The sequence below is a fragment of the Lepisosteus oculatus genome, chromosome 19, assembly GCF_040954835.1.
Source record: "Lepisosteus oculatus isolate fLepOcu1 chromosome 19, fLepOcu1.hap2, whole genome shotgun sequence".
Lineage (NCBI taxonomy): Eukaryota > Metazoa > Chordata > Actinopteri > Semionotiformes > Lepisosteidae > Lepisosteus > Lepisosteus oculatus.
Window position 1 is genome coordinate 982,799 of NC_090714.1, and position 14,939 is coordinate 997,737.

The following is a 14,939-nucleotide window of genomic DNA, read 5'->3' on the forward strand; positions in this document are numbered from 1 at the left end:
GGCCGTGAGCAGAGAGATAAGAGGCTTCAGACCAGGGAGGGAGACCCAACCTGGTAACTACAGGCTACAGCAACACCCGCATTGTACTCTGGCAGCATCCCTGAGGTTTGCTGGTCCCGCTGCTTTCAGAGTCCGCGGAGGACAGATCTCCGTACTCACAAACGCAGTGGTCTTCTCAGGACTTTCCCAAATCTCATGTATAAGACTAAGGAGGCGGGAAGAAATATGGGCACTCAACACTTGGGTAAAAGATGGGAGCAGAGAAGAGCAGTTTAGGTTTATGTGGCACTGAGACACACTGGAACTGCCCAGGCAGGACGGGCTGTCTTGAGTCAGAAAGGCACTGCGGTGTCGGGGAAACACACTGTACGAAGAGAGGAAGTGCAGCATGAGGAGCTCCGCAGAGGAACATTCTGGGCCAGAAACACCCTGGCAAAAGCTGAGAATAAAATCTTAACTCATTCATTCTAAAATGTTTATATAAATGATCTTCCTTGTGTTTTGTGCCATCTCCTGCAGGACTCGGAACTCCTCAGGTTTAATCAGCATGTAGATGCTTCTAATATCCTCCTCTAGGCAATGTGGGGAAGCAGTAAGAAGCAAACAGAGTGTTAAGCCATACATTGTGTGGAAATTAAATAATAATAAACTTTGCAGCTTAAAATAAAATGCAGCGAAACTGTGCTTAAACTTTACACTGCACAGTCATTTGAAATACTGTGTTTGTTTTGGCAACTGCAGCACAAAAAGGATTTTACAGCCTCACATAGACTTTAAATAACAATACGAATGAACTCTGGTCTCAGGGAATTATCATACATTGACAGGGCTAAAGGAACTACATTTCTTCAAAATGGAACAGCTATGTAGAGTCAGGCCAGAGGACTACTTCACACTTAAGTGCAGTGTAATGTATCTCCTTTTTTGTGGACTATACTGCTATCTTACCAAAACTCCAGGTTGGTGTAATGGATCTTTTTTTTTTGCAGACAGATTGAATCTTCAGAATGAGATAGTGGCTTTTTTCCTGCAGGATTCCGATGCTAAACCTGACAGGTGAAACCGCACTGGGAAATGTTCTGCTTTCCAATAAATTGTACAGTCTGCAAAAGGCTGAATCAGACAGTGCACAGTAGCCATGAGATAATTTCCCAGTTCGACAACCAAAACTATCAATCTAAACTGCAATTGTTTCATAAAAAACACTCAGTTATAGGAAATGATATCCAGGTTAGCAACCTGTGAGCAAATATAATGCTTTGCTCTGATTTTACACAGCTTATGAATTATGTTTACAAATAGTTGTTACTAAGATGTAAATCTTCCTTTAGCTTGTGCTGTGTTATCAAAAACATTTAAAGAGGAAACCTTTAAAGCTGCAGCCTGCAATATGTGGCCTTCTGTTAAAACAAATTGATACAATATCTTTTTCTAAGTACATTGTCCAACATTTCCACATTTGAGTTAGTTTACCTATTAATATTAAAATAATATAAAGCAATAGTAGAACGGAATAAAATAGCTCTGTTTATTTCTAATGCCAAGCTAATGTTTACATAGAACCAAAGTTTTATGAATAACTTCTAACTTCATTAACTGCACTGTCACAAATCAATTTGATAGATGACCTACTACAGGATCTACATAACTTAAATTAATATGAATGGATCTTGTGCTGCATAGTTCTTTAGGTATAATTGTAACTGCAATTGTAATTACTGAAGCTGCAATTCAATAAAACAGCAACCTTACTTGAGTCCAGTTTGATTCCCTTTGAAAGAAGGTTTTTGCTGACCTCTGCTGTCCAGACCATGGCCAAAAAGGAAATTGTTCAACTGAGACCTTCCCATCCAGTGTGTTCCTGTTCATTGTTATTGCAATACTGTTCCTGTTAATGGTCACTGTAAAGAATGACAACCAAATACACTCATCAGACTCTTACACAGTTCTCATAATTTGTTGCTTTAAAGTTTGCAGTCATGACATTTTGAAGTAGCACTTAATATGTGTTATATACAACCTACTCTAAACATCCAAAGAAAAAAGAGTGAATAGGTAATTAATATGAAAGAAGAGTAGACAAGTATGCTGCTTTTCTGCCTGGTCTGGACAGTGAGGGACTCGGCAGAAACCCAGAAAAAAACAAGTTTTTGTTTTGTTGGTTTTTTTAGTGATTGATTATTATCCTGCACTGTAAATAACATTACAATAATTTGTATCTTTTAATGATCCTATCATGACACACCCAACACTGGGGTGTCACAGTATTTTAAACCCTTGCTGTGGCAAATCTAAATTAATTTAGGTTCCCTCTGTCTGTGTGCAGTACTATTCATCAGAGCGCTGGGAAGACGATCATGTAGAAGGGGAATGAGCATCGCCAGTAAAGGTAAAACAATGCAAAACTGTTGCAAAAGGCTGCAGGTTTCAGAAATCTATGGTTCGACTGCATTGGATCGGTATTCATGCTAAAAATGGTCTTAAAGTGACACCTAGTGGAGCAAAATTGATAATAATGAGCAGATTTCAACTTGGATATTACCTAAACAAACTTAGACAGCTAATACCAAAGCATACTCCCAGTAAAAAAATATATTTTCTGTACACAGAGTCAGCATTAACAAATCCTAATTATCATTAAGTGATTATGGACAATGGCTTTATTTTCTATTGAGGACAACATCCATAGACTGGAATGTGCTGCTCAGATTGCCACAGTAGAAATCCAAGGGTGTTGTATTCTTTCAGAAGCCTTGCACTTCATTGTACTTTTCTCCGATTTCATGCACAGTGAGGAACAAAACCTTTTTTATTATTGGAATTCTACCTTTCAATGAGAAATCTGGGTGGATGAAGAAATGTTTACAGTAACCACACACTAACAACAGCTACAGTAACGAAACACGTTTCACTGCGGCTTATGTCAGGTAAAGGGAGACACTGATTGAATGCATAATGCACTTATGATGATCACATAACACATAATCACCTGAAACTTAAACAAAAGCCACACAGCATTGCTGCACTGCAAAGGAACATACTGTAGGCTCTAAGGCTATGACACATAGGTACCTATCTGGATGAGTGTATAGTGACTAAGGCTTTTGATCACCATTCAGATCAATGGAAATGGGGAAGTGATGGTACAGATGGCAACATGAACTAAACTCTTCAAGTGGAAGGTACAAGGTAGGTGGATACATATGGAAAATCGTGCTACTGTAGTGACTGTAGCAAATGGACTGTCTTGGAGATCAGCTCAGTATACAGTACCTGAGGTTTGGCATCATCACTCACATTTATAGCCCAGGCAGCAAAGGTGCATCAACATTAGCAGGCAGACTTCGAGATCTCTGGTCCTATTTCAATACTCATTATATATATACAAAGACAAGCTTGTGCCAGGACATAATTTATCGCTTACATTTTTCATTCACCTATTGTTTTAAAAACGGCATCAGAGTCTGGCCATCCTGAATGAGCCTCTCTGGCATTCAAAAGTCAATGCCATATTCTTTCCTAGTTTACTAGTATTGTAGCAGTGTATTGTCAATCCTGAAGAAAACTTTCCTGGATTTAAATTCAACACACTTTGTAATAAACCCTAAACCCCGATGGTGTTTTATTGCTTCCCCACATTGTCTTGGTACGGATATGGAGATCGATATTATGCTTTGAAGTGAACTGTTATCAAACATCTTCCAGATGGAAACTTTCTGAAGCAAATAACCCATTCTACAGTTAAAAGAGAACAAATCCAACCTTTTGGGGTGTGGTCAGAAATTTCATGATTGTGACCAACTAAATTTCTATAACAAAGTAAAAAACAAGGTCACAAGTCAAACACAGCCAACTGGAGGAGGTGGGCAGGTGCTAAAGGGAGGAGTGACCTAGAATTCTCATACAGATGTGCATCCCGACAGGACTGACAATACTGTGTTTAAGAGAGCCATTTTCAACAAGTTTACACAAATGCAAAAAAAAAAAGTGATTTTATACAATAATTTATTGAACAAACATTTATCGATCAAGGCAATTGTCTTGGTTAGCAGGATCAATATATGAAATATATAGTCACAGAGCTATTACCAATGGCATGAAGCATATATCTCTGATAAAAAGAATAAGAATTTTGTAGGAAGTGCTGAAAGAAAACAGGCAATATACAGCATCATATAGTGTGATCTTTAGGTCGGACTGGCGGTTTGTAGTAACCAGAAGCTTGAGTGAAGAGCATTCCTGAAGTCCCCATTTTAATGTCCACGGACAGAATTATTGTACGAGGCAGTGTTCCAGCACCATGAAAAGGTCAGGAGATCAAGACATACTGCAGCTGGACTGTTTAGCCTGTTTCAAAAACAAAGATAATATTAGAATGCTGCATTCAAAAACAATGACTATTCAAATTATTTTCTTTGATATAAACTTTTTTTACCCTTGCCTAAAGGACCCCAGTTAGCATTAGGGCAATATTAAAGTAGTACATTTATGAGTCAAGACATTATACTGAGCTAAATCTTGCTGTGTCGTACTACAAATCAAATCACGGCTTTCACCTTGCAGACTCAACCCGTAGTAATTCAACTCAGCTCATCAGCCAGACTATATATACATCGAGTTCTGATACATAGGGAAAATTACTTTTTAGGCCAACTGAAGTTTTCATGATCTGGAAAACCTCTTAGGAGTGAAAGAAAAGACAAGATGAGCTATACTGTATGTATGTGAAACAAGAAATACGGTGTGCTAGGCTCAGCAAGACTTATTTATGCTAAATGAGAAATTCAAACTGTGCTCTGGGTTGCCACCGGTAACACAAGCTCAGCTCGCAGGAGTACAATGTCATGCAGCCCAATCTTTAAAGCAGTTCGGGCAGAGAAAGGATAAAAAAGGGAAAAATTCAACTGCACACTTTTTCCAACAAGCTACAGCAGTTACAAGCATTTACAAAATCAACTGGAAATCAATTTCACCACTTCAAGGTCCACTTAAAAATTGTTTAGTATATCATCCATCTTACTTTTGACAAATCTACGATTCTTTGAAATAGGCACTAAGTGTTAGAAGCAAAAAGTAGATACAAAGTATTAGAGGGTTTTACAAACTGAAAAAGCCTGTTTTTTATGGTCATTTAATACAGGAATAACAAGATGAAGGACAGATCATCCTGTAAATGTCCACCCATCTCAAACAGGAAAACAAATTCAAGAGATTAAGCAAAATAAGATTTGAATTCTTAATTAAGTTACGCAGAAATGTCCAATATACATATACTTGAAAATGAAACATCTGCAGGTGGTTTACAAAACGTAGGCAATGTTCGTTTCCTCCCTGTATCAGTTAAGAGTGACTTGAAAGCCCTTGCAAAGACGCAACACATTGGAAGGTTGTGAATATGTACCTACTTCAGTTCCTGTTAGCATGTTACTGACTGGTAACTGTTCTGGATACCTGTTGTCTCTGCTGCTGTCTCTGGTACTCCTCTTCGCTGGCTGCCAGGGCCTGAGCCAAGGCCAGATCCTCCTGCTCCTGGGGGCTGAGAAGAGCGCAGCGCCGTCAGACTGATTCCCCAGCATTACACTCCACTGGCAGAAGGGCCTGACCCACCCACAGACGCTCACTCAAGACCGCCTGCCATCTTCTCGGCCGTCTCACCCAGGCAGTTACAAAACACAAAACCTTTATCTGTGACCCTTTTCTCTTTCCAAAACGTAGAAACTGGATAAATCTAGTCCAATCACTCGGGAATTTGAAATATACAGCAGCCTCCAGAGTAGACTCACATGCGCAATGATAAAGGAATACAAAAATTTCATAATTTTAATTGACTTGTTTTACTTAAAATTATACTAACATATGCTGTAATTGTAAGAGCATTGCATAAAGTGAAGAGTCATGTTTTTCAGACTTCTAAGTACTATGTAATGTATATAGAGGCTCCTAAATGTTTCCCATTTCCCTGGGGTGTAAAAACTAAAGGTACAATACAGAAGACAACAAGTACGAACATGAATCACTGTGGTTAAGGTCAGGAAGCTCTCCAAAGACTGCAGGCAAAAAGTCATCGATCAAGTTGGAGGTTGGTTCTAAAAGAATCTACAAAAATAAATAATCTGCTTTTTCCCCCAATTACTGACAGATTACGTCTACTGGTAGAGTGCCAATCCTGCCAGACCGAGGATACTTCTAGATATGGTCTTGTCGCCATAGCCTGTGAGATGAGAGGTTTACAAGACCACTGTAATCTAATGGTAAGCAGATCGCCCATATAAACTGGCATCACAAGGAAACTACCCGTTTATGACTGGGTTGAAAGAAAGAACTCGAATTGGCCAAAACTCCTGGGATGATGTCTGAGCAAGGTCAGATGAAAAAATAACATTTGAAAAACGGAGGATCTGAGCGATCCTTAATAGGGGATTGATCCCTCCCTCAGAAGTGCCAGAACCTGCTACCACAATTCCAGAGGCATCTTGTCAGTGTAACTCATGACAGAGGAGGATTTAAAAAATATTAACTACAGGGATGTGGACAAATGTGAGCATCGGATTTTCTAGAATTCAGCTGTTTATCATAAAATGAACATTGCTCTGTGCAATGTTATTATGATTACAGTATAACATTTTAATCAAGGCATTATACAAGATGTATAGAAGAGATAATGTTTTTTTATTTCTATTTCTAGACTTAGTTCATCAGGGATATAAAAATCTGGAGGGCACTGTAGAATCATCTACTGGGAAAAAAAAACAGGATTTCAACATTGCCAGAAACGTAAATAAACATAATACTTCTGAGCAATTATTTGAATCCTTTTTTGTACTTTTGCAGATTTCTTGGGGGGCATGTAGATTTTAAATGTGGTCAGCTACATTACAGAGTGGCCAATATTTGGCTAGTTCATCCATCTCGGGATGAATGAGCCTTAATTATAATCTGTTACCTGAGTGACTGTTGTGTGCTGGTCGCCGACTCCGCCAAGGACATCTCTAGAGCTCTCTGCAGGGCCTGCTCCTCACTCTGGAACAGTTTAAGACAAAACCTTACTGTCAGTCCTAATACGCTCATTGTGGATTCGGTGTTGATTACTATCCAGCGAGTCCAGAAAATGACAGCTACCTCGAGCTTGCAAAGACTATCACTTCTTCTCGTGTCTGAGAATTACCGCAGCACATGAGGGTAGGAAACAAATTTCCCTCTCTACAGTTCTTAGCTGTTGGCTGTCAGCACCAAGGAACTAACTCAAAAGCCACCTTTGCCTTTAGTGTGCACAGTGAATCCTCTCTTATACAGTAAGGAAATCATACAAACTTACGTAAGGGGATCTGCATATTGCAAGGCATTATACAGTATAAAATAAGACTTTTTAGGAGTTCCAATAGCTTAACATAACATCACTTTATAAGCCCTATACAATTTAGGAATTCATCTTTTCGCATACCCCAGCTTGCTCTCCAGGAGAGACAGACACACAGACAGGGAGAGAGAAGCTTGGGATCAGAGCGGAGGGTCAGCCGTTGTACAGCATCCCTGGAGCAGTTGGGGTGAAGCCCAACGGAGTAGGATTCCTCTGCTGGCTGTGGGATTTGAACCGGCAACCTTCCAGCCACAGGCGCAGATCCTTAGCCACAGAGCCACTGCTCCGCCCCAGCCACCGCTCAGGAAACGTTTTTTCTACCGTTCACATACAAAATCTTAAACTTTCTAGCCCATGCCCTTGAGGCATCACATGAAGCTCCTGGAGAAATCAACACAGATTCATCTGCAGGTGCAGAGTAAATGACATCAGACAGACAGCAACTCCGGGGACACTGTACTAACGCAAGCTGACATCTTCACAGTCAGAACACTGAACTTAGACGAAGCAATTATTGGAGAATGTAAATTAGTTTGCAAAAGTATTCACTACAAATAATACCACATTTTGTTGGGTTATGTGTGGCATTTCTATCCACTAATTATTACACAATCATAAATTATTGGTATAAACTTGAACCTGGTGCATGCAATTATTTTGGCATTATATACTGCACCAACCTCAGGTTTGACGCTGATCCTGTCATACTGTTACATTTTCATTTCCTAGAGACACAGTGATGGATTTTAAAGAGGTTTAAAGCTTAAGCAGGATTGCTTTGCTATCTAGGATCAGCATTGTACAAATAAAGTTGATGGATTGATATTACACACATGTATAATATTTTTAAGGCAAATTTTTGTAAATGAAATTTTGCTCATCTAAATGACACTTTGGTGTGTTACAGTGATGTTGCACACTACTAGTATAACAAATACAATGTGAAGCCTTTAATTCATAAGACCTTGAGCACAATTCTAATATGCAAGGCCAAATACATTTAATATGAATGCCTGCCTACTCGATATTTTGGTGAGTATCAATTATTTATGTCATATTCAGCTTGTGCATAATGCGGTTACTACCCCTGAAGTGACTTTTCGCGGAGCAATGATGAATTATGCAATACTTGCTAAATTTAACATTGAGGTTCATAATCTAGTGTGGAAATTGTGTAAAATGTCTACCAGTGTGTACCACTGTAATGTGTGTTTATTACAGTGGCCATTTCTGAAGTGTCAAAGGCCGTCATTCAGCTAGGTCAGAGGTGTCTAACCTATTTGCTACGACAGGCCGGGACTGATTGAAATGTCTTTCGTGAGCCTTACAGACTAGAAATTCACAAAATACTATGCACAACCATCACACGGTACAGTCGACTCGCAACATTTCTGCGTATAGTCAAATTCTGCTTCCCTACTAACCCCCCTTATGGTGACACAAGAAAATAAATATAAGTACAAAAACAGTAAATGTAATTAAGACGACTGCGCGGGCTCACTAACGAGCTCTCATAGCGTACGTCATGAATGTGTCAGAGAATACAACGCCAGTCTCGATATGTTTATATTCAGAAGCCGCCGCGCAGAGCCGCGAGTCTCCCGTGTCGAGTGCCGCGCGGCGGTGGTGGCGCTCGTGGCGCCGGCTGGGCCCGGGCCGCGGGGCTCTTACCATTCCAGCCTGCAGGGACGCGGAGCGAGGAGGGGCTGCGGCTGGGGCTGCGGCTGCTCTGTGGAGAGGAGGAGAGAACACAAACACATGAACGGGGGCATCTCTGCCAGCAGCTCCTACCCAGAACCCTTCACCTGTCAGCTCTCTCAAAACTTTTTTCTCAATTTTTTTTTTCCCCCTCCCACCCTGGGCAGGGGGGCGTTTCCAGCGGCGAGGGTAAGTCTGTATGAAATGAAGGCCGAGACGTCCAGAGACTGCAAGGATGCGGGAGGGAGTCTGACCAGCAGGAGAACGTGGCACAACGGGACGGACGCAGAGTCATTCGCGTGTGAAAGGCAGCTGCAGTGGATTTTAGTGCTTTCCACCCGCCCACCCATTCCCAGCCCCTGCTGCCAGTCCGGGGCCAGGGGGACACGCTGGACAGAACCCCAGGCCGTGGCAGGGGACACACACAGACAGACACACACACAGACACACACACAGACACACACACAGACACACACACAGACACACACACAGACACACACACAGACACTCTCACTGGGGTCGACTGATCAGCCAGCGTGTCTTCGGACTGCAGGAGGAAACCCACGCGAAACACGGGGAGAACATACAAACTGCACGCAGACAGCCCCCCGGGTCTGGGACTGAGCCAGAGCCCCGGCGTGTGCCAGGCCGACCCCTGCGCCACCGTGGGGCCCGAGAACGAACAGACCCTCTTTAACTCTTCGGGTTTCCAAGTGCGCCCTAGGGCATCACACTGCGGACCAGTCAACACAGCAGAGAACAACAAGGCAGCCTCGGCATACAGCATGTGCAGGCAGCACTGCACTCATCTTCACAATTCAATATCGTTTCCCAGCTGACGTGATACAACAGACACCCCCCGCCGACGGTGCTCTGGTCCTGTGAAAGCAGGGTCCTACCTGCTTGGCTGGGATCTTGCTCTTCCACTCAGCCCATTGGGAACAGACCTGGAGGAGGCTGCTTTACCAGCAGGGGGGGCTGCAGCGCTGGCAGCCGCTGCCTGGGATCTCATTACAGCAGCGTGTCTGCAAAAATATCTCATTTCACTCCACACCTCCGGGTTTAAAGGAAGGGCCAAGGGGTGAAGGGATAGACAACCGTTCTTCATATTTAATTGAAAAAGACTTTTCAGATTTATTACACAATACTCACTCGTATGTCCTTCCTTATACACTATACAGGCTAATGCTCTATTCTACAAAATGTATATAAAATCTAAAGTAAAATGTACTATACTATTGAAAAATATAAAACTACTCCATACTATTTACAAAATATACACCTTACCCAGTTTTAGAGAGGGGATGGCCATCAGACGTACAGTCATGATCCAAAGGATGTCTGTGTTTCAGACAGAAGTTCAAGTGACACTGTTCACAAGTCACTTTGATCATTTCTTTCTGTTTGCAGCCACCCTTGGAGCACTTGTTTGTAAAAATCTGATGAAAGGAAAGACAGCCCGTGAGTACATAACCAATTGTTTTCGCTGCTTTAGTGTTCTGCTGGATAAATGGGTCTCCAGGTCGTCAATTTACATAAGACTTTTTTCTCAAAAGACTTGCCTAGTAAAGGCATAATTTCTATTGACATATAAAAAAATGAATACCTTTTGAATAATGTATCTGACAAACACTGGCTTTCTAAATAAACAAAGACAATAGAACATACAGCCTTATACCCAGCGATAAGTAAAGGAACGCTCTTCAATGTGAATCAAGCAGTGGTTTGAGGAACTCAATCATACCTTTCTCTTTCGATGAGCAGGGTCAGATTTACAGTCTCTGTCAATGTGCTCCCCAACTTTAATGTCGGGCATTTCTCCTCTTTTCACAGGAATGGGGGTGTTGCACAGAGGGCACACCGGGACCTGAACATCCTGGGGAGACATGAATGGTGTCGGGGTTCAGATGAGCATCTGGACTCTAGAAACACGCTAGACTGCACATTCCCAGACGGAGAACACCAGGACTTTCACAAAGCAGGGGTCGCTGTCAGCTTGTCCAGCTGCTTTCGTTTTTCCAGTAGATAAGGGACTTAAGGACATCATCAGCTGTTTACAGGAAGTAGTTATTCCTATCAGCTTCGATTTCACGGCTGGGTACCTTGGTTCGCATACCTTTTGTGTAAAAGGTGCCTTGTATTCTGACTTTTTAAAGCACTATCCTGTCATTTCCACTCGTTGTCTTCTAGTTTGTGATTTACAGGTTGATTTTTAAAAAAGCCCACAGGACTGAGTTTGTCAAAGCTCTGAATATTTCAGTCATGATCGCTCAGAGTGATGATCCCATTCTGTATAACATTACAAGCGAGGATTATAAGAGGTAACAAAGCATCTAATCCCCCAATATGGGCTACAGAAAAGCACAAATACAGCCATGACAAACAGTACGTACCTTTTTGTATGCCGAGGTACACTTGTGATTTACATAAGTAATGTGATCTTTACAGAAAATCTCTTGACAAGCATCACATTTCATGGGAAGAAAATCTGCGAAACACATCAAATATTTTAATTGCAAAACGCAAACGTCTATGAAGCAGTTCCTATGATAAAGGATCTTAAACTTTTACGACATGACAGCAAACAACACTGAGTCAGGAAGAAAAAGTAAAAACAGAGCCTAAAAGATGCTCTTCTCTGGACTTCGACCAAAGGAAGTTGAAGTTCTGCTTAAACTTGAAGCCTGATGCTCTATTGCCTGCTTTATGTTGAGATTCTAACTTCAAACAGCTGATTACTTTGACTAAGTTTAACAGATAAAAAGCCCATGACATGAAGCCCTTCCCACACTGCCACTGTCTTGGTTTAACCAAGGTAGGTGTGTGGACCCCCAGCAGCAGAGTACGAGTTGTCTCACCCAGGCGTTTGCAGGACTTCTCTGAGCAATGCTCTCCCAGGTTTGGAAACTCCATTGTCAACAAAGATCTGTGCAACAACACCTAGAGACATTCAGAACAGTAATTAACAACTGAACAATGAGCCTAGGAAGATTCACACACATCTTTTTATGTTCTAAGAGGTCTCCTATTCCAATCTAGCTAAAGCATTATGAATATAGCTAGCTTCCTTATGACATATTTTTATCTTCGATACAAAACATTACAGATACAAAGTTAACACTTAGAAAACCTAGGGCTGCCTGCTGTACCTTTTACATCATGAACTGATAATCCGAGTAAACTCTTCGACAGCATATCCATTGTTGTGCCCTTCTACATGACCAGTATCAACATCACATTTGAACACACAGAAGGAGATGCCGAGGAGATGAGGAATAATATAGAGCACACTGATTGTCTGACTGTTGTCAGACAATGTCAGTAATGAGTCACAGCAGATACAGAACAATACAGATTACTAGAAGTGTAGAAAATGTCAGTGATCACCAAAGACCAGAGAAAAGATAGTTGGTGTAACTGCTAAACCATGATTTGACTGGAATATATCTGAGCTAGTGAGCAGACTAAATTACAGGTCTGACATTTCCAAAAGCATTCTTCGTATTTTGCTTTAGTTTTTCTCCCCCCAAAGCTTGCTGGACATTCACGAAACGTTTCTTATCCACTAAATCGACCCCTTTTAACAATGCTATCGCCGCATTCTGAACAATCACACGCAGAACGTTTAAACTGAGCCTTTACCTGGAAGCCGACTGTCTTTCCAAAAGCGCTCGTTAATACGCCTTACAACGTCCTTCATGTGTAGCGTGTCTAGATACTCCAGATCTCCCAGCTCCTGACGTCACCGGACATTGTTTACACAGACACTGCTGAATCACGCCGCGGACAGGGGCATTGCCCAACGTAGTGTCATACACCCTCACCGAAACTGACACGCATTCAAGGGTCGTGATTTCTGACAGCTATCCACCTAATCCTCCTAACAAGCAGATTTGCAGCTGAAGACTAATCTAGTACAGCGGTGCATTTCGGCAGCCTGAGTGGACCGACCTGCCCTGTCCCAGGACTGTCTATCCAGCACCCCTCGCACCAGCCTTAAAAAAACTAGGGAACTTTTTTGTTAAATAAAGATCACAATCATGTTGTTGTTGTTGTTGTTGTTTTTTTTTTCCCGTAAAGCAATCTCACAGTTTAAAATGACAGCGTCGTGAATGGACAGAATATGTCCCTGGCGTGTTGCACGATGTTGAGTGGCGTGTGTCTGCTGCCCAGGACCGAAGCAGATCCGCAGCTGAGGGCGATCAGGGAGGTAAATCGTGCGAGGAGAGCGGGTAGCCGGTCCTTACACCCGCTCCCTCTGGCCCAGGCCTCGGCTCGGCCAGGGGCTCATGCGTTCTTCACTACAGCAGCACGTCTGCAACCTTTGATTTTTCCGAACGGGTTGAGTATGGGGGTAGCCCTTGCTTCGTAACCCCCGCCGTGACTCAGAACTTCTGCATTACTGCCGAGCTGACAACATTCAGGGGGAAAAAAAAAACACATGGATTTAAACCGAAACGCTTACCGGAACACCGCTGAGTCTGATATCTAGTTTGGACGTCTGCAGAATCGATAATTACCAGTTCCGAATCAGGCAATGGTGACCTAAAGACTCCTGCCACTGCGGAATTAAAATATAAAACCAGTGTACAGTACCTTCTCTTATATGTTGTTCCGTTTTTTTAATTCTCCTCCTCCTCGTCCTAAGGACGCACCCGGCCGATTCGTCGTGACGTCAGCACGTAAATTTTTCTAGAACCCACCTCGTGACTCAGTGACGCAGAGGGCTCAGTGACGTTGCATAAACTATGGTCATTCTGTCAGCCTTGTGTTACAAAGAAGCAGATGGGCTGTCCCCCTTCCCGGTCTGTGCCAGTTATTGATTGCCACTGCGAGGAAGCTGCTCAATTGATTAGAGACTGGGGAGCAGATTCTTCCTCGCTCTTAACAGTGCCAGTTCTCGTCCTCTTGTGCTCTGGTTTTACACATAATTGCGTAAAAACGGTCCTTGCAGTCCCAAAATATTGGAAAATTAGTTTATACTGTATGTCTGAATTTGAAATAATTGCATATCAGGGAAGATGTTTGACTAACTCCACGATATGTGGAAGCTATTTGAAAATGCCCCTTTACTGCCTTGGAGTCTGGTATAAGACTTATGTGAGGAACATTAATATGTTTCCATATCCTGAACTATCCGGGACCGTGTATAAGCATTCCTTGTTAATATTGTTATATACTGTAAATGTTTATTGGTGCGTAAATTAGATGTCACCAGGTTCTAATCTGTATGAAATTACAAGCACGACTGGAGAGTACTTTACAAGATATTCCTTAACATTAACAAAGGACTAAACCCAGTGAAACCCAAACAAACAAAAAGATATCGTGTCCTTGCATCAGAACCGCTCAAGTGGAGTCGGATAAGCAAAATGTGCTTGCTGCAGGGAAAAGGAACTCAAAGGAGAATGGGCCCACCTCCTGCGCTGAAGAGACCTCCTCTATCTCTCTCTGCCGCTTGTGAAGGTGATCTTGCGTTTTAATGCAGTTAGTACAACGGGAGCTATCTCACTATATCACGCACTATTTGTTTAGGTGGTCATTAATTATGATACAGTCATGGACGATCCTTGAGTTGCGGATCAGACCTGGCACAGAGAGACAGAAAAAAAAGTGAAAAGAATGAAAAATACAGCATGACACTTGCCAAATAGCATATTGTATGAGGCACTATGCCAATTCTCACTCAGCCATACCCATTACACCAAGGCTAAGCAAATATAATAGTATGCAATATAATTAGGCAGATAACAGATCATTTTTATGCAACACAAGATTTGTTTTATAGGCGTCTTCCTTCTTACCCACTCAAAATCATCAAGTAAAGTCAACAGCAGAAACCGCAATGGTAGAGTTGGTTAATGTCTGCTTTCCTGCTCCGTGT

General features: G+C 42.0%; 1 protein-coding gene across 7 annotated transcripts; it reads right to left on the reverse strand.

Annotated features, from left to right (window-relative positions):
• Nucleotides 1–3,988: 3,988 nt before the first annotated feature.
• On the reverse strand, nucleotides 3,989–13,735 carry zfand2a (zinc finger, AN1-type domain 2A). Of its 7 annotated transcripts, none has more exons than XM_015359792.2 (11): nucleotides 13,652–13,727; nucleotides 12,698–13,465; nucleotides 11,914–11,995; nucleotides 11,449–11,543; nucleotides 10,800–10,931; nucleotides 10,343–10,494; nucleotides 9,955–10,080; nucleotides 9,029–9,086; nucleotides 6,944–7,020; nucleotides 5,452–5,536; nucleotides 3,989–4,347 (listed from the first exon to the last, which is right to left on the reverse strand). In XM_015359792.2, exons 3-11 carry the CDS (start codon nucleotides 11,966–11,968, stop codon nucleotides 4,318–4,320), a joined length of 810 nt encoding a protein of 269 aa, XP_015215278.1. In that variant the 5' UTR covers nucleotides 11,969–11,995; nucleotides 12,698–13,465; nucleotides 13,652–13,727; the 3' UTR covers nucleotides 3,989–4,317. The 7 variants fall into 7 exon arrangements, with proteins under 7 accessions (XP_015215278.1, XP_015215279.1, XP_015215280.1 ...); XM_015359793.2 differs by lacking the exon at nucleotides 13,652–13,727 and adding an exon at nucleotides 13,576–13,628; XM_015359794.2 differs by lacking the exon at nucleotides 12,698–13,465 and having other exon boundaries at nucleotides 13,652–13,735.
• Nucleotides 13,736–14,939: the final 1,204 nt, after the last annotated feature.